This window comes from Triticum aestivum, chromosome 7B, assembly GCF_018294505.1.
Source record: "Triticum aestivum cultivar Chinese Spring chromosome 7B, IWGSC CS RefSeq v2.1, whole genome shotgun sequence".
NCBI lineage: Eukaryota > Viridiplantae > Streptophyta > Magnoliopsida > Poales > Poaceae > Triticum > Triticum aestivum.
The window spans coordinates 77,676,555-77,702,091 of record NC_057813.1 but is presented as its reverse complement, the minus strand read 5'-3'; the positions used below and the strand labels follow the sequence as shown (position 1 = coordinate 77,702,091).

General features: G+C 47.8%; 1 protein-coding gene and 1 long non-coding RNA gene across 3 annotated transcripts; both read left to right on the top strand.

The window, feature by feature from the left end:
* Positions 1-22,255: 22,255 nt before the first annotated feature.
* On the top strand, positions 22,256-22,984 carry LOC123157689 (uncharacterized). Its single transcript, XM_044575928.1, has 2 exons — positions 22,256-22,697; positions 22,782-22,984. The coding sequence occupies exons 1-2, from the start codon at positions 22,256-22,258 to the stop codon at positions 22,982-22,984; spliced, it is 645 nt and encodes a 214-aa protein (XP_044431863.1).
* Positions 22,985-23,317: 333 nt separating this feature from the next.
* Positions 23,318-23,852, top strand: LOC123156395 (uncharacterized). 2 transcript variants are annotated; one of them, XR_006478019.1, is made up of 3 exons: positions 23,318-23,453; positions 23,546-23,658; positions 23,811-23,852. It is a non-coding gene; the product is annotated as an uncharacterized lncRNA (long non-coding RNA). The 2 variants fall into 2 exon arrangements; XR_006478020.1 differs by lacking the exon at positions 23,811-23,852 and adding an exon at positions 23,735-23,744.
* The last annotated feature ends 1,685 nt before the right edge of the window (positions 23,853-25,537 follow it).

The window sequence follows — 25,537 nt, the reverse complement described above, 5'->3', positions numbered from 1 at the left end:
GATTTTTGGAAAAAATAAAGAGCAAACTATAAGGCAGCTGCAGTTCAAATTTGATCTGCTTCTAGCTGAATCGGCGAAATTTGTCTTTTTCACGAGAGGTGGATCAAATCTTTTGACACCCAACCATTTGGTCAATTGTGTATCAAATATGGTCTGGTATATTAGAAAATTGATTTAGTCCAATTTTGCAATAAATATTTGGTAGGCCCTTCACAAAAAAACTGCGACAAACTATTATTTTTTGTTTAAATGGCTAAAAAATGCTAGAAAGATCGGAAATGCATACAAGTTGGTTATCATCCATAAAATGTTGTATAACTTGAGTGAATTTTTTTAGTGGTGCCATTTTTGGAAAATATTATTGGTAGCTTCTTGACAAATCCCCCCTATTTTTACCACTTAGAAACTATTTTAAATGACACATTTTTGGACCAATCAGAAGGCAGAACCTCTCTTCCCACGGATCACCCTCCTAAGCCGATCTAAGACGTCCACACCATACAGATCCAACATCTCCTAAACGCACGATGGCCAACCCCAACCCTAGCATCGTGCAGCACACTCCCCTCCCTCTTCCCGACCCAGATCTCCCTCTCCCCGACCCATGCGGCCCCGCCTTCCTCTCCCCAACCCAGATCCCCATGTCCGTCGTTCCCCGCCGACGGCCTCCCCCCAAGCGCCGCTGCTCTTACCTGCAACGACCTGAGCAGGAGCAGCAACAACTTCCTCCTCCGCTTCCCCTGGTGGTCTGGCCGCGCGCCGCTGCTCAGATCGAGCGAGAGGTGAGGCAGCGCCAAATCCAGTTCGTGCGTCGGATCCAGACCGAGCCGCCGGAACGAGGTGCAGCACCGGATCCCTCATTCTTCCATGGATGGACTTGTCATCTTCCCTTTTGCCTTGCTGCTGCGATTTGATTTGCTTCCTATCCCTCCGCCTCTTCCTCACGCAGGCCAAGGCCATGGTGCTGGAAGAAACCCGGCCATGGAACGGACAGCAGGCACGCCATGGAGGAGAGGACCCATGGAGGGGATGACGCCATGCACGTGAGGACGCCATGGAGAACGCAGCTCCACCACCACCCCGACGCCATCTCCAAGCCCCCTCCCGATACATCTCCTGCGAGGTATGACCTCATCACGAGCCCATGGAAGTGAAACTTGATTGTGCAATTGTCGGTTTCTGTCATTGATTATGTGATTGACTGATTCTATAATAAGCCTTCTTGTCTTAGTCTTGCGGTTGATGTTGATAATTTAAAGGCCAATTTCTGCTTACGCTGCCACTTGCTTATGTTGTAGGCCTGATCAGTCACTTAGTCATATGGTCATTTTTCTATTAGGAATTTTTTTACCTTACAGCACAACTAGATAGCCGTGTTCACATGTTTCCAGTGAGTTGTTGTAGAAGTGAGAACTTTATGCGGAGTATACTACCTATTCAAGGAGCTTGAAATGAAGTTATAAACATGTTTTGTGCTCTATTTTTTAGTTTGATGGAGGGTCAAGGACCGCACGCACAGTGGAGTATCCAGAACGCCCAGGCCAGCCACCATGTGAGGTAATGAAATTTGTTTGTCATTGTGCCTTTTGATGCTTGCTTCAGAAAAAGAAAATCATGGATAGATAGAAGATGGAAACAGTGAGCTTCCTTTCAAGTTAATAATACTAAAAATCATTTGACTCATCATTTTTTCATGTCTAGTGTTAAATATGTTCTATTGCAATCTTGCCATGTATGGATGGTTTGGTACAGTTTGCCATGGATGAGTATACATACACATGTGCTCTGCAGTTTTAGTTCTCGTGTTGTTGCACTTAGTCTAGAGATATAACACCATTAGTTAGGTCGATGGATGGATGGATTGACACATACAGCTAGCAGTGCTAGCAACAACAAAAAAATAACCTTGTGATTGATTCCGTTGACACTAGCATGCTTTGATTGTTTTGGAGCCCAACCATGGACTGTACATACTAGCTAGCTCAAGCACACATACAACCAACTTGATTGATGTTTGCAGATACTTGCAGTAGCACGTGTGTGTGTGTGTATCCTATACTCACTTGCTTAATTTCTATACTAGATCAACAACACTAGCTCTTACTTCTTTGTTTGATTCGGAGCAGTAGGCATCCTCTATGGATGATGACGACAACCAGGGCATCCACCGCCACGGCGACGCTCCGCACATGGTCCAACTCGGCTACAACCTCCTCTATCGCCGGACGAAGACCGTGGCCGTGTGCGGCATCGGCTACAACCTCCTCTCATGTGAGTTCATCTCCTACCTTCTAGCCCCCTCTCTTGTGCCGCCATAGTAGTACCTTGCTCTGTTTCATGTGCATGGGTGATTTTGTTTGTACTTTTTGTGCTTGTGTCATGGAAAAGATCATTCCTATTTACAAGTGATGATGATTTGGAGTAGCACACTTGTTAAATTCTGCTCTTGTAGTAGACCCCATTTGTAGTTACTGTGATGTGCATTGACTCGGCATCCTAGTACTGCAGATCATGCATGTTAATAATTTATAGTGGCCTTGTTAGTTACTACAGCTAGGCTGTGTTAACTGTTGGTGTTTAATCTAGCTAGCTTGTTTGTACCATCAGGATTGCAACAAATTATAGCTAGCTAGCCTGTTTGAAATCTATTTTTTTGCTTGGTATGCTGTTGGTCTGAATCTACTTACATGCTTGACTGAATTTAACATGGTGCTGAAACAAGCACTCGGTTGGGGCCTCCTGGGTGATGCAACAAGCCTGAAGCTACTATAGATATCTGAATATTTGGCTACTGCAAATGGAGTAGTCTAACCATGAAATGGTTGCTGCTGTAGTACTCCAACCAGCCTGAAGCTATATGAAGTCTAACCAACAACTGTAGTGCTCCAGCCTGAAGCTATAAAATTTTGTTTCCCTGGCAAAAAATTTAGTTTACAAATGTTTGCAAATTCTGTATTTTGCAGTATTGTTTTGGTTGCAGTAGTTTTTCAGTAGCTTGTCAACTTGTTGACGCTTTCTTAATTATGTGCAGTTGCTCCATTGAAAATTCTTAGTGTATCGTATGCTTAGTGTTAATTCTTTGCAGCTACTCCACTGAACTACAATACTGATAAACTTGCACAGGCTCTGCCTTTTGCTTATACTATTTTTATAAATCCAGTTTATAGTGCTTACCTCTTTGTCAGATTGGGTTTGGCAGCAGTTGCTAATATCTAGCATTTACCTCTTGTTGCAGACCAGAAATGAAAGATCGCTCGATAAACGGCCGCTTCCAGTCGGTTGGATCTGATCTTATACCCGCACACGAGAGCTACCGGAGAAGCAGCAAATTAGCATGGACCCAAGCTGGACTCCCAAGTTCTTCGGTGAGCTGGCTCCATCTCCTACCCCTAGCTCCCTCTTTTCTGCTCCTATAGCATGCTTTGTTGGACTCATGCTCTGCTCCTGCACCAGCAGCTTGATTGGTTCTATATACACTAGCAGCAGTACCTCATGTACATGTAATTGGACTCCCAGGGTGTTGTTCTTGTAAATTCTTCCATGTCTTGCTCTTTTGCTGGTGCTACTACACATGTTAGATTGTTAGCTGTACTTGTTTCCATCTCAAATTACTTTCTTGAACATATGTATGATGCTTGGTGCATGTAGGATGTGCTCCGTGTGGCCTCAAAGATTGTTTATTTTATTTTCGTTCATACATGAGCACGGTTTTTTATTGCCGTTAAGGGGTGAATTGATTTGGTCGTTAATATGTGGCAAGATGTGATGTTTTGCAGGTTGAAGGCGCTAAGGTGTTGGAGACGTGTTTGTACTTGTTGAGCGTTTTATTTGTAGAGTGCTATATTGTGATTGGTGTAATATTGTATGGTTATATTGTGATTGGTGGAATGTAATAAACTTGATTGGTACATTGGTGATTTGGCTCTTATTTGAATATATTTTAAATTTGTTCTCTGATTGGTATATCGTTGAGTTACAAGTTGTGAAAAAATAAAACATGATGTTTGGGACCTAGTGCCTAGAAGAACCTGACAATGTGCACCCGGTTGACTACAATAATCTGAAAATTGAATGTAACAAAAAAATAAAGAAAACCTGAAAACCGAAATTATATAGAATGTGAAAAGGCTGCGTCTCATAAAGCAAAAAAGGCCAAATCAATGGCCCAAGCCCATGTAGCTAGCAAAAATTAACAGGAAAAATAAATATTAAAATGGCTGAAATAATGGGCTCGGCCCATGTAAAACACCGAATTGGGCCAGGCTGATTCTTATCCACGTCAGATTGCCACGCTGGATCCTACATGGCTTGGGGAGGCTGCCAGTGACCAAAAGTTTGGTCGTAGAACCAACGACCTTTTACATATCACAAAGAAGGTCGTTAATTTCAGTTTACGACTGCCAGCTTTTGACCATCTGTTTTTGGTCACAAAAAGGTCGCAAATGAAAAACAGTGACCATTCAGTGACCAATAGTGATGGTTGCAAGTTGACATATTTCTTGTAGTGGCAATGCATCGAACTCCTCCTACATCGCGGAGAGCCAGTTAGGGTCACGAAGAGCGGTGCGAGCCGATGATGGTACTGGTGATGGTGAGGATGTCGAGGCAGTGCATAAGTACTTGTCAGCTGGATAGCGGTTACTCGGCCAAAGAATGCCAGCTCGAGCATAAGTCACCATACGTCGTGGGGGCGACAGGGAAGGCGAGACCTCCGAGGCGACGGGTGAGGATGGTGATGAGAACCCGTCACAAAGGAGACACCCCCAGTCGAGCTCACCGAGGTGGCAGGCATGGAGATGGTCGACGACTCGGCGACGACAACGGAGTCAGGCAGGCCAGGGCCGAGCCGCCAGCTGCAGAGGACAAGGCGGGCACCGAGCTGGTGCCCATGGCACTTGAACCTCCAGCCACGGCGGGCGAGGTAGCACCGAGCCGGCTCCAGTGGCGTTTGAGCCTCCAGCCACAACAGGCGAGGCAGACAACGAGCCGGTGGCTGGAGTACGTGTGTTTGAAGTGGGCACCCTTGCTGGGATGCCAGGAGGCGGTCCAAGAGTCGAGCACAGGCGACCCCCACGTGGTTGCTGACAAGCGGCCGGGACGGTCCGGACGCCCGGCGAGGAGCCATCGATGGAGGGTGACCATGTTGATGATGAAGCGACACCCGGAGAGACCTGCTGAAACGGAAACACCCTTTCATCAAAGTAAACGTGTCTTGAGGTGATCACACGGTGAGAGACTAGATCATAGCACCTGTAACCCTTTGTGTTGGCAGGATATCCGAGGAAGATACATGCAAGAGAGCGCGAGTGAGCTTATGGGGGTGTGGTAGAAGCGATGCTAGGATAACACAGACACCCAAAAACTCGAAGCTCACCGTAGGACGGTGGAGTGCCATATAAGAAATGGTGTGGTTCATAACTCCAACAAGTCCGGCATGGTCGGATATTAAGAAGAAGAGATGTTGTGGCAAGAGCATCTGGCCAAAATCGAGGTGGGACATTTGCGTGAAAGAGAATTGTGCGGACACAGTCGTTAAGAGTGCGAAGGACACGCTCGGCACTCCGGTTTTGTTGCGAAGTATAAGGGCAAGTAAGACAAAAAACGTACCATGTGTGGCGAGTAAGTTACGGACAACGAGATTATCAAACTCGTCCTCATTGTTAGTCTGAAGGGCATGAATGGGGCGACCAAACTGCGTGCTGACATATGAGTAAAAAGTGGTGAAAGTGGGTAAAACATCAGTTTTTTGCCATAACGGAAATGTCCACACATAGTGAGAAAAATCATCTAGAATGACAAGATAATAAAGATAGCCCGTGTTACTTGCAACTGGTGAGGTCCACACATCACTATGAATTTAACTCGATATGATGCTATAGTGGATGATGCACATGAATGGAAGATAATGATGTTTGCCTAAACAACAATCATGGCGAGTATGATTGTCGATCTTATTACAGGTAAAACTGAATGTCTGAAGAATATGACGAAGTGTAGCGGAGTTGGGATGACCCAAACGAGCATTCCAAAGATCCAAACTGGCGGAGAAGGCAATTGGAGCAATGGCGGTGGAAGAGGATGGGTGGAACGGGTATAGGTTGTCAGGGCTGTCACATCGGTCCAGCACCATCCGGGTATGAGCGTCCTTGACAGAAAACACAAACTCGTCAAATTCAACAGTAACTGAATTTTCACGAGTAAAAGATCGAACGGAAATAAGGTTCTTGATGAGTTCAGGCGAAACAAGTATGTTAGACAGAGACAATGGCATGGATGACGAAGGAAAAGATGCATGTCCTATATGTGTAATATAGGTAGAGAGGAGCCATCACGGACGGTAATGCGAGTGAAAGTATTGATAGGGTGAAAACTATGAACATTACCATGATGGGAGGCCATGTGAGCAGTAACATCAGTATCCATATACCAATCATCGCTACATGTATAGTTGCTTGGTGATGGAACCGAAGGAAAAGCTGCAAGCAAGGTCGGATCCCACGGCACTTGAGGCAGCAAAGGCACCATGTTGGTGGTGTAGTAGGCGCCGACTGGCTGCGTTGGGGAAGATGGCAGCATGGGGTAGGCACCCTGCAGCCATGGGCCGATAAAGTAAGCATGGTGCTGCGCAGGACGAGGACCGAGGAGACCGAGAAAGGGTGTATGCGGGACGAGATGGAGGAGATAATCGTGTATAGTAGTGTAGAGAAATCTTAGCAGATGCGTGTGCCTACTAGAATATAGATCGATTAAACTAATGATGTGATTAGCGGCCGCGACGACGACGGGGTAATTAGACAGATGGAGATCAGGCAGTAGTAGAAGTAGACATAGATGAACAAAACTCTGAATCTAGATGATTTTGGGGCGGCAACGAAAGACACTAGTAGAAGTAGATGGAGTTTGTGGCGGCAGCAAACAGGTGCAACGGCAGCAAGGACGGCCAGGAGGGAAAAAGGTAGTGCACGGCGGCGCGAGGAAGATGACGCGGCGGCGACAAGGACTGTAGCGGCGGCGCAAGGAGAATAGGGCGCAGCAGCGGGGCGAGGGCGGAAGCTAGGGCTAGGATGAGAACCTATCTGATACCATGTAGTTTGGCAATGCAACACCATGTATTGATCGGATGCAATATACACATATATATGATGTACAAGATGGACCATACCCTCAATCTATACAAGAAAACATGAGGTGGGCCTGGCGTACAAGAAAACAATCTATACATACAATATCACGTATTCAACAAATACTTATCTATTTATATTAAACTTTTTTGCCTGTAGCTAACATGATTTTTATTGATATTTAATATAAATCTCAAGGTTTACTTTCCCAATCGTAAATAGATTGTGTCTTAGACATCATATAGTCTCTAATATGCATCTTTAATCATTATGTTTTGTATGTATATGTTAATAGAAAATTACCAAAAATTATGTTATGGCTACATGTTAAAATAATAATTCAATGATACTATTTTCACCATGCAAATTGTAATGTATTTTCTAAATATTAGAAGTTCGAGTTAGATTTTTTTTCCTATTGCGTGTTTTCAGGGAAGCTATCTATGGCGAATGGATGTCATTTACATAGTACTCTACAGAGTAATTTGTGTTTCTTTAGGACTTATTAAAGTGTGTTTATGTCTGTTTTAATGTCTATGGAACCTTTATACAACATTTTAGAGTACAATCTTAAAATATTCTAACTGCAACTACTTTCTGACAGGCAGTTTAGGTGTAGCTATGATTTTATAGATAATTTAGGTATAACTAAATAGAGAAGTCTAGAGTACATAGGGTGTGGGCTTGTGATTTTTCTGCATGGCAACATATCCAGTGAATCCGGTGCCTATTGTGTATCCCTGTGTCCATGTGATCTCAGCCCTATAATCTAAATCGCGCGCCTCCTGTGCAGCAGGAGGAATAATTGTATTTAGACGCCCGCTTTTGGACCTAATAACCATTTCATTTGCAAAATAACCCTCAAAGTCTCTCATCCACGATCCTCAACGGAGGCCCCATGTCGTTTCGTCCTGCTCCAATCTTCTGAATCCTCTCGTGCCAAATACCTCGTCTCATCGCTCCAAAACCTAAATCTCAACCCGAGGCCTCCTACGACAGCAAGCTTGGCCTGGACGACTCCATGCAGTCCTCCGGCAACGGCAACAAAGTAGCGACGACAACAGCTACCCAACGACCACCAGCGACGGCAACGAAGATCCGGCCGCCGTCCCGACATGGCAGTATGGTTCCGCGACGGTAATGACTCGTCTGAGATGAGGCGCCAACACCCCCTGGACGGCCTCCTGCAACCACGGAAATCCCGATGCTGTAGCCTGTCCTCCATTGGAACTTGGAAGCTGTAGACTGCAGGAGATGTACTAGTCGAATGCTTGCTCAGATAGTCATATTACTGCAATTCCTTCATAGGAAGTTGTACCCTGTAGTACATGTGTTAGTGTCGTGCCTAATTGCTTATAGTCTGTAGCAGATGTAGGCATACACAGATGAATTAGTGTAATGCTTATATTCTGTAGCATGTCAGTTTGATTGTATCCCGAAGCTCTAAACTGTAGCAGATTGTACTAGTGTTTTTGCTCACATAATCATATTAGTGCAATTTTTGTCAGTTTGCTTGGCATTTGGCCAAAAAAAAACCTTCTGTGCTACTGCCAAAAAATTCAGTGACTACTTCAGTCATGCGTTAAAAAAAGTGACTTGATGTGGTCAAAACTGAATTAGTCACCGAACAATTTTCTACAGAACTAGTCACTGAATATTAACTTATAGGAACTAGGAAGTTGCGACAGCATTGTCCAGTTTTGGGATCAATGCTATAAGCAACAAGTCACTATGAAAAGTTTCCCTGAACATCTGCAAAATTAAGTGACTAGATCAGTTATGTGTCGAAAATAATAATAAGTGACTTTCAAGTTATATGGTCGAAGCAAGTATTATTCAGTAAAGCTTCTGAACTACAAGAAGTGCTCTGCGATGGCTTTGTTCAGTTTTGAGATCAAATATATAAGCGACACAGCAGTATGAAAAGTTTCTTCAACATTTAACCATGTAATAGATATGAAGAGGCAAGGAAAATGCATGTATTGCCACTACACATCCTCTGAATTACATAGAAACCAGAAATGTCATCATACTTCCAGACTTGGTAGAAAAAAATGAAGTGGATTCTCATCCATTATATGACTTCAGTACAACCAAGTTTAAGTCATATAGCATAGATAAAATCATCATTTTCCTGGACTTCTTTTTTATATCAGAAAGCACCATTTGGTTGCACATCTTCCACAATCATGCTTCTTTTCCCTTGAGTAGTTTTACTTGGACAATTTCGACTATCATGAAACACCATTTGCTTGCATGTCTTGCACAAGCGCGCAGCCTTTTCCTTCGCTTCTTTGTCCTTCTTTTTTCGATCATCCTCCTTGATCTCCTTTCCACTCTTTATTCTTCCACATCTCCCCACAGTACGAACATCAGTCGGTGGATGTATATTAACTTCGGTAGGAATATTGCTACCAATAAAAGCCTCATATTTCTCTTGCTGTCCGATACGAACTCCAAAGCCCGATAGATGTGCATATGCCTTGTAGAACTTCTCCACGGCCTCGAGTCCCTCAAATGTCATACCTACTTTAGGCTTCAAGTGCTCATCACATTCAGGTGTAAAAGATGTACACTGCAATGTCAAGAAGAAACCATGATACACGCATTCATGCATAGCTCATTGAATTAAATTGTTTTAGTTGTTAGTGCAAACTGAACTTACAGACAGAGGTATGTTTGTGTTCTTTTTTGATGTACCAAATCCTCCCCGGGACATGTGCATTTGCACGTTAAGGATTGGCTCCATATCACTACACGCGACTACACGATTAGCCTTTCATACAGCAGTCACACATGTATATTCAAGGACTGAATTTCTCTGTTGTGTTACCTGAAACTTATGATGTTGTCGTATCGCTGAACGTATATGTTGTTGTGGTACCTGCTAGCCGCTCGTCTTCAGTCTCCGCTGAAATAAAGTATCACCCGTTATAGAAGAAATACGTCTAGATCGGAGAGTACATGTATTGGCCGCTTGCCTGTGCTCATCGATCAGGTTCGTATCAAGTATCAACGTGGGAGCAAAAGGATCACATGACTGGGAGTCTGGGACGGTACCTGCATGGGATGGCTGCCGATGGACGTCGGGATCAATTCAATGGAAATTGGATCGGCTGCTGCTTGACGGCGGCGGCGCACGATGCACCACGCACGACGCACTCGATTGGCAGGGGGAGGGGGGTTCTTGTAAAATTAGTTTGCTGGCTTCAGTTGGGGGCGGGCGTGTAGGTGTAAAATTACTACAAAATCTGTTAACACACACGATTTTGATCGTGGGGCTGAGAGCAAAGGGACACACGGATACAACATACCGGACGGATTCATAGGATATGTTGCCTTTCTGCATGTCATATCTTCTTGTCCTGCTTGTTTTCCTTTTTCTCTATTATGATCAAATCTTCACTCTGACTAGCCACCATCACACGCGCATCACAATAACTACATGTAGCTTGGCTGAACTGTGTGACCAAAGCCCTGAAATAGCAACGACGTGGCATCCCTGCAACCGTCCAAACCAGTCACGTGTGAGAAATAAGGATTCACGACCTAATTTGGAAACAAGTATTTCGACAACTAGTGATAGACAATCCTAGTGAGCCACTAATTATTACAAAAGAAATACAGGGTGAATACAAGAAGAATATGGAAGTGATTATAGTGGGCGAACTAGCCAGTCAATTCTTCATCTAAAAAAACTAACCCACCCTTAATCAGTGCATGACCGGTGGAGGTGTTGTACAAGTGCAGATAGAACATGTAATGCTAGTAATGTTAAAAGCCTGCTAGATCCGGACTGGAAAAAAAAGCCTACTAGATCCACTATATATGTACTCGCCTAGGGCCACACACCTAGGCGAGTCCCCCCTCCCCCGCCCCCGCGCCGCCCCTAGCGGGCGTCTCGGGGGGTGATTCCCCTCCCGCCGGCGTAACCTCCCTCTCTCCATCTTCTCCTTGCCGCCGCACGAGGCTGGCGCCGGGCCATGCCTGGGGCGCGGTCTGGGACTGCGGCGGCGGGGCCGGCTCCGCTTCGATCTGCATCGGATGGTCTTGGATCCGGGCGGCGGCCCCTGGCGAGGCTCCCTGTCTCCTGCGGCGGGCAGTGGGGTGGGCGTGGTGCCGGCGATCTGGTCGGGTGGCCGACGGATCTCCGGTGGCCTGGGGCCTCGCGTGGCTGCCTTGGCGGCTGGCGGCGCCAGAACTGGCTGCTGGCCTTCTTCCCTGCTCGGTGCACTTCTCCTGCGAAGGTCTCTGGGTGTGCTAGATGGCCTGCCTATGGGATGCGGGCTATTTTGGTGGTCGGGATCCAGATCGGGGGAAACCTGGGTCGGCTCCGGCCGGCCGCGACGACGACGACGCCCGCGGGCGCCGATTTCTTCATGGAGACGTCTGTCAAGGTCTGCCCTTCCACTCCCCACCACCTAGCTTCTCGGGTGAAAACCTAACTCCGGTGGGCGGCGGCGGCGTCTTTGGCGCCGCGACCTTCTTGAAGGCGCCGCCTTGAGGGCTGGGTGGTGGCGGACGCTGTTTGGGGTCGGTGACAGCTGCCGACGGCGTGCCCTTCTTCGCCCAAGCCTCCGCTTTTCCTCCGACGCGTTCCGGTTCTCCTTGGGGCGTCGTTTTTGGAGTAAGTGTTGGCTGGGGGGATGGTGGAGCGGTGCTCCATCTCACACATTGATGGCGGCGAATGTCGGCAGCATGACACTGTGGAGGCTCGACGTCCGATGCACGGAGATGGACTCGCGCAGGAGGAGGTTGCTGTTTGGCGTCATGGTGGCGTCAATGGGGAGTGGCCAGACATGGTAGAAGCCTCAATTTGATCTGAAGACGGACCTGTGGAAGATGGCGGCGACGACACACGAGTGCGTCTGACCGGATTATGCCCCAGACCCGGTATGTGGCTCGGCTGGGCTTCCGAATGTGTTTCGGCTTCCGTTTTTTGATGTTAGGTTTACGTGAGTGGTCTGGGTAGTGGCCCGGCTAGCACCCCTTCATCATATTGGATAGGAGTAGTGGCATATGTTGCCAAGATGGTGGATTCAGGCACATTGGTGTAATACTTTGTATGGTCCTCGAGAATAATCAATAAAGTGGCCGTATGCATCTTCCAGATGCAGAGGCCGGGGGTCATCCTCCTTTTCTAAAAAAAAACTCAGCTCATAATGTGCACAGACTAAGAAAGCACTTATATAACCTAAAAGGATCTAAAACAAGATAACTGAAATAACACAACAGAACAAATTAACATCTCCCGAAGCATTTACAGTATATATATACAAAGTGGAGACATTAGTATCACTAAATTGTTGATTCCCACAACTAAAACTACGCTCTTGATTCTCTCAATTGTTTTTTGAAGCGGAAAAAAAAACTTGAATAGCAGGAAAGTTCTAAAATTTGGAGCATTGTGACACCTAGGATTGTCCAAATTCGGGAAAAATATACACCTCAAGCTTTGTATGATAATGCCCAACACTCCAACTTTTGGAGTAACGGATTTCTGCTTTATTTTAATTTCTCAGTCTCGAGTTATGTCACTAAACTGTGTTGTACTGAAACCACTTACAATTTACAGCGGAGAATAGTCGCGAAAACAGAAAAAAGTTAATTAGCCAAAGAGTATATAGGCAAAAGCTTGTTAGGCGAACGGCAACGCCAAAATGCAAGCTTAACTAGGTTTAGTGAATCCTATGTACTTAATAAGTTCACCCCCACTACTTGATTTATCTCAAGATGCAACGTAGACACGTCAGCATCCAATCACAGGCATCCACGTCACACCAAAGCAGTCCCATGCAGCCCACCTCCTGAGGTAATTTTCCCTGGAAAAAAAAATCCTCACGCGGCCACGCCCCTGTCCCTCACGATTTCCTACGGCCGCCAACCTCCCTTGCCCCTGGTCCGCACCGGATCCTCCTCCCGATGCAAGCATGCGTTGTACACCCATCCATTCAAAGGCATGCGTTACTGGAGCCGCGCCAGACCATCTGGTGATGTCATTATTGTTTCCATGTCCGTGAGAAACTGATGATTCCCTCTCCCTCTCGCCTCTTCACCTTCTGCATCAAATCCCATCTCAGGTCATTAGCTACTTCCCTTGTCGATTGATTTTCCTGCACATGTTCGTCTTCTGTAATAAATCCTATTACCCTGCGTCTCCTCGACAACTCTGCAGGAGAAGCTGATAAATTTCTTTCACCTTCCTCAATGGATCATATTCTCCTGCTTGAGCTGCCGAATCCACCTGCACCATTCAGTTGCAGCAGCTGTAGTCGCCTCCCATGTCGACCCACCCTGCGAATAAGAGCCATGTTGTCGACAAGGGCTGCAGGGCAGCTGCTTGCTCGCTCCCCACATCGCCACCATCCCACCGGGCGCTCTTCGCCGTGGTTCGATCCGGGGACGCCCACACCGCCGTGCATCACGATCGACGCTCAGGCCTGCCATCCCAGCACTTCGCTTGGCACCTTCTGACCCAGGGACGCCATCCCATCCTGGCCGACGTTGAGGCTTCCGGTTCCAACGCGTCGCTTTGATGTCGTCGAGACGGACGCTGGGGACTGGGGAGTCTGAGCTGTACGTCGCAGCGGAGGCCCGACGCGCTTGGGGTCGTCCACATCCTTTCTCCCGGTCAACATCCTCCGCTGCCGCCTCGACCTGGACACCTTCCGGGTTGTCGCCAATTGGTGAGCTCCTCTTTCAATCAATTATTTCTGCTAGGTTCTTAAACTTTCAAATCCAGTGTGTTGCCAATTCTATTTGAGCCCAACCGCCCTCTCCTCAGCTAGGTATGTCAGATTGAATCCGGGAGGACTTTTTTACAGTTCGATTGATTTGACTATACCTATGCCAGGATTCACAAGGATGTGGTTAGACGTGTGATACCCCGCGTGTTCTAACCTGCATGTTGCTTGACATCATCGTTTATTTTGTCACTTCTTCTTCGGTACAACCCCCCTGAAAACATCAACGGTCCAGATCGTCCTATACCCCTTCGCCTGAAAACTTAAAAAAGGGTAGGATGGTCTTTGTCCCTGCCCCTCCCCCAGTCCCGGCCCCGCGACGTACCCGCGCGGCCCGTCGACGTACGTACGTCTACGCATTTTCTTTTTACTGTGGCGACGTACGTTTTTTTACCGCGTCGGTGGTCAAGCGCGTCGGTGGTCAAACCACGCGTCGCCCGCTGAAAGTGCGTCGTGGCGCGTGAACTGCGGCCCGCCGCCCCGTCCCGTCCCGTCCGTCCCCTCGCCTGCCGCCCCGTCCCCTCGTCTGCCGCGCCGCCGCCCTCGACTGCCGTCGCATTGATAGCCCGACGGCCCGACCGCCCGCCGCCCCGTCCCGTCGCCTCGTCTGCCGCCCCGCCGCCCCGTCCCCTCGTTTGCCATGCCGCCGCCCTCGACTGCCGTCGCATTGATAGCCCGACGACCCGACCGCCCGCTGCCCCCGCCGTCTGCCTATAAATCTCACCCCCCCGTCCGCCCGTCGCCGCAAACACCGCTCCCCGCCCGACGACGCAAACACCGCTCCTCTCCCGTCTCCACCTCCCAAAATCCCGCCGGCGACATGTCGTTCCACCGCGGCAGCAGCTCCGGCACCGGCGGCGACGACGGACCCAGCGCGTGGCCGTCGAGCCTGAGTACGCCGGAGACGGAGGAGCTGCACCGGTTCGGGCTCCTCGTGCCGCCGGGTTGCCGTCTTCCGCACGACTGGAAGCTCGACAAGGACGGCTACCCGACGCGCGGGCCAGGCGCCACCGCCGAGGAGAAGCGGACCGGCGGCCGCAACAACATCGCCGGCCGTCACGCGTTCTGGGACGGCAAAGACTACGCCGCCGTCATCGGCGCGTACCGGCTGGCGGAGTCCGGCGTCACGCCTGACCTCGTCGGCGACCGTCGCCGCCTTCTTGTCCCGCGCCCCCGTCCAGCAGCGCGCGGCCGTCGGGCTCCTCCCGCACCTGCGCCGGCGCCCGCCGATCCCCCCGCCCCGCCGGAGGTGGAACTGCCGCCGGAGCAGTTAGTTCTTCGGGAGGATGGTGATCCCGACGATACGCCGGGTTACCTCGTCGCCCTACGCGCGTCGGCGGCTGCAGCGGTGGCTGCAGAGGCGGCGGCGGCTGCAAGGGAGGCCGCCGAGCAGGCGGCAGCGATCCAGGCGGCGGCGGCGATTCCGCCAGTGGTCCCGCAGGCGGAGGCGGAGCCGCCGGAGTCGTCGGACGACGACGTCATCGACTGGGAGCGGCTGGCCCAGGACAGCGACGACGACGACGAGGGCGGGGGTGACGGCGGTGACGTCGGGGAGGTCATCGATCTGTTGGGTAGCGACGACGAGGAGTAGTTATTTTTTTTAAATGTTCTAAGTATGAACTATGTATCGCTTATGTTCGAAAAAACTCGTCTGGTTTCGGTAATGTTGAATGGACTATGTAAAATATATTTATGTTCAATCTAGTTTGAAATTTGTCTTCAAAGTTTGTTCAAAAAATTAGCTAAATATTGAACGCTTATTTTGAGAAAAATTGAAAATTTTCATCAAAATGCATAAAAATGTTTGTAATATATTTAAAAAATTTGCATCAAATATACATAGCACAGAATAAGGTATGCAATTATCGGAAACACATAAAATAAAAAATATTATCTGAAAAAAATTATTCTGTGAAAGTTGAGATATTTTATTTTTTAATTCATTAACATTTTCTGAAATATTATTAAATTCATTAACATTTATGAATCAGAGAATATTTTTAAATTCATTAACATATATGAATGAGTACAAGAATTTTTAAATTCATTTACATTTTCTGAAATATTTTTAAATGATTTTAATTTATGAACCAGAGAAAATTTATAATTCATTAATATTTATGAATCCGAGAATTTTTGAATTCATTAACATTTTTTGAAATAGTTTTAAATTCATTAAAATATATGAATGAATACAAGAATTTTTAAATTCATTTACATTTTCCGAAATGTTTTTAAATTATTTAAATTTATGAACCAGAGAATATTTATAATTCAGAAATATTTATGAATCCGAGAATTTTTGAATTCATTAACATTTTCTGAAGCGTTAATTGGGCACGTTTGGCGGATGCGAAGCGGAGAGGTGTGACCGAGGGTCCCCTCCGGCCATACCGAAACCACCCCCTTCCACAGCAAGTACCTGAGCGGTTTGACGGATTGCACCCAACTTCTGGGAGCGCGTGTGGGGCCCCACCCGGGCACCCCACGGCCAAAATGAACGAAATCCGACAACGAACGCACGTTGCGTCACGTCCGGGCAGTATTTTCTGGGTTTTCTGCCTGGAAAATGGTAGAAAATGCATACGGAATCGAAACGGGATAATTTTTTGCGTGCGTGCCCTGCTAGGCCACAGTAGCACGTGGAAAAAAATTGGGCACGTTTGGCGGATGCGAAGCAGAGAGGTGTGACCGAGGGTCCCCTCCGGCCATACCGAAACCACCCCCTTCCACAGCAAGTACCTGAGCGGTTTGACGGATTGCACCCAACTTCTGGGAGCGCGTGTGGGGCCCCACCCGGGCACCCCACGGCCAAAATGAACGAAATCTGACAACGAACGCACGTTGTGTCACGTCAGGGCAGTATTTTCTGGGTTTTCTGCCTGGAAAATGGTAGAAAATGCATACGGACTCGAAACGGGATAATTTTTTGCGTGCGTGCCCTGCTAGGCCACAGTAGCACGTGGAAAAAAATTGGGCACGTTTGGCGGATGCGAAGCGGAGAGGTGTGACCGAGGGTCCCCTCCGGCCATACCGAAACCACCCCCTTCCACAGCAAGTACCTGAGCGGTTTGACGGATTGCACCCAACTTCTGGGAGCGCGTGTGGGGCCCCACCCGGGCACCCCACGGCCAAAATGAACGAAATCCGACAACGAACGCACGTTGCGTCACGTCCGGGCAGTATTTTCTGGGTTTTCTGCATGGAAACTGGTAGAAAATGCATACGGGCTCGAAACGGGATAATTTTTTGCGTGCGTGCCCTGCTAGGCCACAGTAGCACGTGGAAAAAAATTGGGCATGTTTGGCGGATGCGAAGCGGAGAGGTGTGACCGAGGGTCCCCTCCGGCCATACCGAAACCACCCCCTTCCACAGCAAGTACCTGAGCGGTTTGACGGATTGCACCCAACTTCTGTGAGCGCGTGTGGGGCCCCACCCGAGCACCCCACGGCCAAAATGAACGAAATCCGACAACGAACGCACGTTGCGTCACGTCCGGGCAGTATTTTCTGGGTTTTCTGCCTGGAAACTGGTAGAAAATGCATACGGACTCGAAACGGGATAATGTTTTGCGTGCGTGCCCTGCTAGGCCACAGTAGCACGTGGAAAAAAATTGGGCACGTTTGGCGGATGCGAAGCGGAGAGGTGTGACCGAGGGTCCCCTCCGGCCATACCGAAACCACCCCCTTCCACAGCAAGTACCTGAGCGGTTTGACGGATTGCACCCAACTTCTGGGAGCGCGTGTGGGCCCACCGGCCCCCAAAATGAACGAAATCCGACAACGAACGCACGTTGCGTCACGTCCGGGCAGTATTTTCTGGGTTTTCTGCCTGGAAAATGGTAGAAAATGCATACGGAATCGAAACGGGATAATTTTTTGCGTGCGTGCCCTGCTAGGCCACAGTAGCACGTGGAAAAAAATTGGGCACGTTTGGCGGATGCGAAGCAGAGAGGTGTGACCGAGGATCCCCTCCGGCCATACCGAAACCACCCCCTTCCACAGCAAGTACCTGAGCGGTTTGACGGATTGCACCCAACTTCTGGGAGCGCGTGTGGGGCCCCACCCGGGCACCCCACGGTCAAAATGAACGAAATCTGAGAACGAACGCACGTTGCGTCACGTCAGGGCAGTATTTTCTGGGTTTTCTGCCTGGAAAATGGTAGAAAATGCATACGGACTCGAAACGGGATAATTTTTTGCGTGCGTGCCCTGCTAGGCCACAGTAGCACGTGGAAAAAAATTGGGCACGTTTGGCGGATGCGAAGCGGAGAGGTGTGATCGAGGGTCCCCTCCGGCCATACCGAAACCACCCCCTTCCACATCAAGTACCTGAGCGGTTTGACGGATTGCACCCAACTTCTGGGAGCGCGTGTGGGGCCCCACCCGGGCACCCCACGGTCAAAATGAACGAAATCCGACAACGAACGCACGTTGCGTCACGTCCGGGCAGTATTTTCTGGGTTTTCTGCCTGGAAAATGGTAGAAAATGCATACGGGACTCGAAACGGGATAATTTTTTGCGTGCGTGCCCTGCTAGGCCACAGTAGCACGTGGAAAAAAATTGGGCACGTTTGGCGGATGCGAAGCGGAGAGGTGTGACCGAGGGTCCCCTCCGGCCATACCGAAACCACCCCCTTCCACAGCAAGTACCTGAGCGGTTTGACGGATTGCACCCAACTTCTGGGAGCGCGTGTGGGGCCCCACCCGGGCACCCCACGGCCAAAATGAACGAAATCCGACAACGAACGCACGTTGCGTCACGTCCGGGCAGTATTTTCTGGGTTTTCTGCCTGGAAAATGGTAGAAAATGCATACGGACTCGAAACGGGATAATGTTTTGCGTGCGTGCCCTGCTAGGCCACAGTAGCACGTGGAAAAAAATTGGGCACGTTTGGCGGATGCGAAGCGGAGAGGTGTGACCGAGGGTCCCCTCCGGCCATACCGAAACCACCCCCTTCCACAGCAAGTACCTGAGCGGTTTGACGGATTGCACCCAACTTCTGGGAGCGCGTGTGGGGCCCCACCCGGGCACCCCACGGCCAAAATGAACGAAATCCGACAACGAACGCACGTTGCGTCACGTTAGGGCAGTATTTTCTGGGTTTTCTGCCTGGAAAATGGTAGAAAATGCATACGGACTCGAAACGGGATAATTTTTTGCGTGCGTGCCCTGCTAGGCCACAGTAGCACGTGGAAAAAATTGGGCACGTTTGGCGGATGCGAAGCGGAGAGGTGTGACCGAGGGTCCCCTCCGGCCATACCGAAACCACCCCTTCCACAGCAAGTACCTGAGCGGTTTGACGGATTGCACCCAACTTCTGGGAGCGCGTGTGGGGCCCCACCCGGGCACCCCACGGCCAAAATGAATGAAATTCGAGAACGAACGCACGTTGCGTCACGTCCGGGCAGTATTTTCTGGGTTTTCTGCCTGGAAAATGGTAGAAGATGCATACGGACTCGAAACGGGATAATTTTTTGCGTGCGTGCCCTGCTAGGCCACAGTAGCATGTGGAAAAAAATTGGGCACGTTTGGCGGATGCGAAGCGGAGAGGTGTGACCGAGGGTCCCCTCCGGCCATACCGAAACCACCCCCTTCCACAGCAAGTACCTGAGCGGTTTGACGGATTGCACCCAACTTCTGAGAGCGCGTGTGGGGCCCCACCCGGGCACCCCACGGCCAAAATGAACGAAATCCGACAACGAACGCACGTTGCGTCACGTCCGGGCAGTATTTTCTGGGTTTTTTGCCTGGAAACTGGTAGAAAATGCATACGGACTCGAAACGGGATAATTTTTTGCGTGCGTGCCCTGCTAGGCCACAGTAGCACGTGGAAAAAAATTGGGCACGTTTGGCGGATGCGAAACGGAAAGGTGTGACCGAGGGTCCCCTCCGGCCATACCGAAACCACCCCCTTCCACAACATGTACCTGAGCGGTTTGACGGATTGCACCCAACTTTTGGGAGCGCGTGTGGGGCCCCACCCGGGCACCCCACGGCCAAAATGAACGAAATCCGACAACGAACGAACGTTGCGTCACATCCGGGCAGTATTTTCTGGTTTTCTGCCTGGAAACTGGTAGAAAATGCATACGGACTCGAAACGGGATAATTTTTTGCGTGCGTGCCCTGCTAGGCCACAGTAGCACGTGGAAAAAATTGGGCACGTTTGGCGGATGCGAAGCGGAGAGGTGTGACCGAGGGTCCCCTCCGGCCATACCGAAACCACCCCCTTCCACAGCAAGTACCTGAGCGGTTTGACGGATTGCACCCAACTTCTGGGAGCGCGTGTGGGGCCCCACCCGGGCACCCCACGGCCAAAATGAACGAAATCCGACAACGAACGCACGTTGTGTCACGTGCGGGCAGTATTTTCTGGGTTTTCTGCCTGAAAAATGGTAGAAAATGCATACGGACTCGAAACGGGATAATTTTTTGCGTGCGTGCCCTGCTAGGCCACAGTAGCACGTGGAAAAAAATTGGGCACGTTTGGCTAAGTTAAAAAAAGAGCATATTTGATTAAGTTTAAAAAATTGGTTAAGATAAAATTTTTTGATACAGTTAAAAAAAATGCCTATTTCATTTAGTAAAAAAAATGAGGCCCTGCAAAAAAAAACGCCGGCCGTCTCGCTAACCGACGCGCATGCGTGGATGGGGCCGTCCCACTAACAAACGACGCCATAATCAGCGCTCGGGCGACGTCGTTAGCCGACGTGCATGCAAAATTTCCTTCTACGTCACCCCGTCTCGCCGCCGCCGAGATCTGCACGTGCTGCCACCGTACGCCGCCCGTCGCCCCACACTCCAAAACGGCGCCGGTGCGGCCGCGCCGGCCTGCCCTGCCCTGACCCGTCGCCTTGTTTACGTTGCCGCTGCCTCTCCCACCGTCGCCCCACCGTACAAACTCCGTCGGCGCGCCCGCGCCGGCTTGCGTCCCCTCAACCGTCGCCACTATACGCCGCCGGTGCCTCTCCCATCGTCGCCGTCGTGTAAGTTTTTTTTCCAGTTCTTTTATACAACAAGGCTCATAACAGTATGATGGTATGTGACAGAAATCTATTTGATGCAGTATGAATATCGACGGTGTGATTCCATGTTCTGTTCAAAAGTGGGTTAGCCTAGTTGACAAACTGTCACCAAGTCAGAAATTCAGGTTTTATGAAACGGATATGCAGGGCATGTTTAGAATACCATCGATAAGGATGCGTGATTTTTTGCTTCACTTTTTACTCCAAAGTTACAATCTGAGTAGCAAAAAATTCATGGTTCAAGAGAGTTCTGGAAGTACTGCTGGATGTAAAGGTCTTATTTCATTAAGGCCTGATGATGTGTACTCCATATTTGGTTGGAAAAATAATGGAGTGGATGTTTTTGGGTTTCTTAGTACTGAAGGAGAAAAAGCAACCAAAAAAATACCAGTTAGTTTTGTTAGCAAGAAAAATGGTAAGATCATGATTGATGATCTCATAGAAAAGATTGTGAAGGATAAGAGCACTGATGATGACTTTATTCGGATGACATTTCTAGTTCTCTTAGGAACTATAATTGCACCAGTGTCTCATGAATACGTTCCGAAAAAGTACTATGCCTTAGTGAAAAATATTAAGTTGATAAGGAAGTTCAACTGGAATGCATTCACTTCACGATTCTGTTTATCGGAGATTGGTAAGCTTCTGCAGGACGGCCATGTTAGGCAGTGGCCCCAGGGGAACCTCGCCCTTTTGCAAGTACGTTCTATTTATTAATTTCAACACTTTTGTTATAAAATGGCACGGAAGAACATGTAATTTAATTAGTTTATGTGTTTTGCAGTACCTATACTGGGAGAAGGTGCAACCAATCACCGGTCCAAAATATGATCCGTTGGCATTGTTGAGCCCGCTGATGAGGAACTGGACGGAAGATATGGCTGTGAGAAGAGACAAATACGACTACGAATATGGTCGTGGTGTTGGGATGGTAATCCTAGTAATCATTTTTTTACATTTATGAAATAAAGTAAAGTGTGCATATGGTTTTTGTGTATAATTATCTTGTTGCACTTGTAGATTGATGACAACATTACAGAGGAGTATAGGTTGAAAAAAATTGCGGAAGAAGAAGCTCAAAAAACCAAGAAAGCTAGTAGCAAAAAATCTAACGTTATTGGAACGAGGAAAGAGGGCAGTACCTCGGAGGCTTCGAGCCAGAAGCCTACTATGGACCGGATTTTGAGTGAGATGAATGAGCTTCGGAAGGAAATGCTTCGTTTGCCAGAGTTATGCGCACAGGTAACACTTGAGCACGTCTTTTAATGTCCATCACTGAATTGAAGAACTAAGATGAAATGTTTTCTTGCAGAGGATGATTGAGAAACTGAACAAAACCGGCGTCTCCTACAAACCCAGTAACATGGAAGAGGACGAAGAGAATCTGTACGGAGGCATTAATGAGTCTTCAAACGATGTTGGACGTCCGCAAAAAGAGTTTGTATATCAAAAAGATGATTCAGACCGGTTCCGCACACCTTCCAAAATGAATTTGCAAAAGGATGATAACGGCGTTGATGTAACTTCTCGTGAAAACACACCTTTTTACTGCACACCTGAGTACTGGGATAGTTTCAAGGGTGATATGGATGATCCTGTCCAAGTACCAGAAGTATCAGATGAAAAAGCTGCCACATCTTTAGAGATGGACGAAATCGCATCGCATGCGTCGGTTGGTTCTCAAGGAGTACAAGAGGAAGTGGAGGAGGTTACTGGCAGGCGCAAGCGCAGAGGATCACAACATGTCAAGTCTCCTTATGTGGTCCCTAAACCAAACAAACGTGCAAAACGTTCTGCCAAAGGAAGTAAGTTTTCTGTGTTTCTAATTGTTATTGCGTAACAATTATTTATGTATTTGCGTTTGTAAGTATTTAAGTGGTGCGTTACAGAATTGTTCCAAAATGGTGATGTTAACAAATCTGGTGATGAGTATGATGTGGTGAAAGCGTCCATCAAGTACGTGCGTGCGCATGAGCATTTACAAAAACATGCCAAAACAGAAATTTTCAATGATGGCATGGAAGAAGGTCTCACTGTGAGGAGAGCTTGTCAGATTATTAACCATGAGTGGCTAAGTGGCGACGTAAGTTAATTTCATATATTGTTTTACAATTCATTCGAAAATACCATTGTTAAATCTAACACATTATTTATAGGTAATTGATGCATACTCATCATTTTTGGTCGACAAAGTTAATGATGATCGTTTCATGTTAACAACTTGGAGGATACATTGGTTGCTTCACGTTAGACCCGGAAAGAAGACCGCCGGTAATGATTATGAAGCAGAGTCGCATAGTAATGGACCCGTGAACAGATGTGAGGACGAGTATTTCAAAAAATCAAAGGTAAGTTTGATTGTTAACACGGTACATACATACGATATTATGTGATGATTGTGTTTTATGGTCCTTGTGATGCAGACTTACATTCCTCTAAACAAACAAAATAATCACTGGATTACTGTCGTCATGCATAGCGGAAAAAGAGAGTTTCAGGTTCTTGACTCGTTGATGACCGGAAAACTTGACACTGTTACTAGAGAACTCGTTGAGGACCTGGTAGGTTTAACTTGCAAATGTGCATTTGGTAACATTCGTTTTCTTTAGTACACTGAATGACATGCTTTCCACCATGTTTATTATATCTTTAGAGAAAACAACTAGCAGAAGATATCCAAGAAGCAAATGCAACCGGAATTGTGAATTATCCGGATGTTTCCAAGTGGCCTATTCAAACGTATGACATGCCAAAACAACATGATGGGTGAGTTTTTACTTCGACAGAATGTTGGTCTTGTATGTACAGTAGATATTTAATCTTCGTAAATTGTATGCACTAGGAATTCGTGTAGACTATTTCTCCTTCGATGCTTTCAAAATTGGGATGGTGACAAATGGACAGGCTTATTTTCACAGGTACGCAAGTCATGTTTGGACTACGATGTACAATGAACGCTGTGCTAACATCATTTTTTTTTCAGACCTCAATTGATGATTCGAGAGAGTTAATGATTGCGCAACTTATATTTTCGGAAAGAAACAAGCTTGATGAAGTGAAAAACAAAGTTATTCGGATATCAAAGAAGAAGAAATAGATGCGGCACGAAGGAGTTTTGCATGTGATTGGGTGGTACTGGAGGACTTTATTTTCCAAACGCTTTGCGCACTTGCTTATAAATTTTACGTAATAGACTCTGCTTCTGAATAGTTATATGTAATAGACTCGGCACTTTTCCAAATGTTTTTTTCTGTCCACATGATATTCCGTTTCATAAATATTATATAATGATTTTTTTGTTTACATGTTTTTTTTGTTGCCGAATAGTTATATGTAATCATGTCGTCGTTAAATTTTTGTGCACTAAACTATGGCAGCACACTGCGTTTTACTTAAAAATTATTTTACATAAAAAAATGCCCGCCCGTCTCCACGGCGTTTCTTAGTAGGCCCGTCGTTATCAAGCCCAACGGGCGACTACAACAGGCGTTTCGGAGCACGCCGTGGAAACCAGGCCCAACAAGGCAGAATCGACGCGGCACATCGACGGGGTAGTAATCAGAGGAGTTCAATGCAACGACGGGAGCTTAGTATATAAGCAGGTCGTCGTCCCCTTCGGCCGGCGAGGTGGGACTAAACTTGCGTCGGCCGCGGGGCCACCTGGACACAGCCAGACGCGACGTGGGCCGGCCCAAAAAGGCACTGGACGGCGCGGTCTTCTCGACTGCTCGACGCGCCGTGGGCCGGCCCAAAAAGGCTATTGACAGCGCGGTCTTCTCGACGGCTCGACGCGCCATGGGCCGGCCCAGTTACCACCGCTGAGACGCCGCGCCAGTGAAACCGACACAAGTTTAGTCCCACCTCGACGGCCGAAGGCGACGCCGACTAGTTTATATACTCAGCTCCCGTCGTTGTATTGAACTCCTCTGATTACTACCCCGTCGATGTGCCGCGTCGATGCTGCCCTGTTGGGCCTGGTTTCCACGGCGTGCTCCGAAACCCTTGTTGTAGGGTCCCGTTGGGCTTGATAACGACGGGCTTACTAAGTCACGCTGTGGAGACGGGCGGGCATTTTTTTTCTTTTTTTTTCAACAACAGTTCACAGAGTGCTTCTTCTATTTTGATATATTTGACAGCCGACGGGACTGTAGTAAATACATGCAGAACTCATAAAATAAACAATGAATAGTGAATATTTATATCAACAACAATGTTGTCTCAACATAACAATTGTCACCACAGTAATTTTATTGTAGTTGACAGAAAATAACAAGTCTGAAATGACAACGGTCCGTACGCAATAATCATGTTTCACACATAAAATACTCAACACGAACATAAATTTTACAAATGTTTTTCATATAAATGGAAGAGGTAAAACACTCGCATCGTCTACACTTGAGTCTTCAAGCCCAGTTGCTGCATACAAAAAATATGAGAATCAATGCACCGTTAATGAAACAACAAAACTGACATAAACAAATAATAGACATACTCTTCATTTTTGCTGCATGTGCTCCTGTTATGACCTGAGCCGCTGCATATGCTACATTTTCGTCCAGATTTCTCGTCAAATGCTTTAGGCCTCTCATTTTTTGTCACATCTGGGCCACCCTCACCGTGACCTCTACTGTTCTGCTTAGGT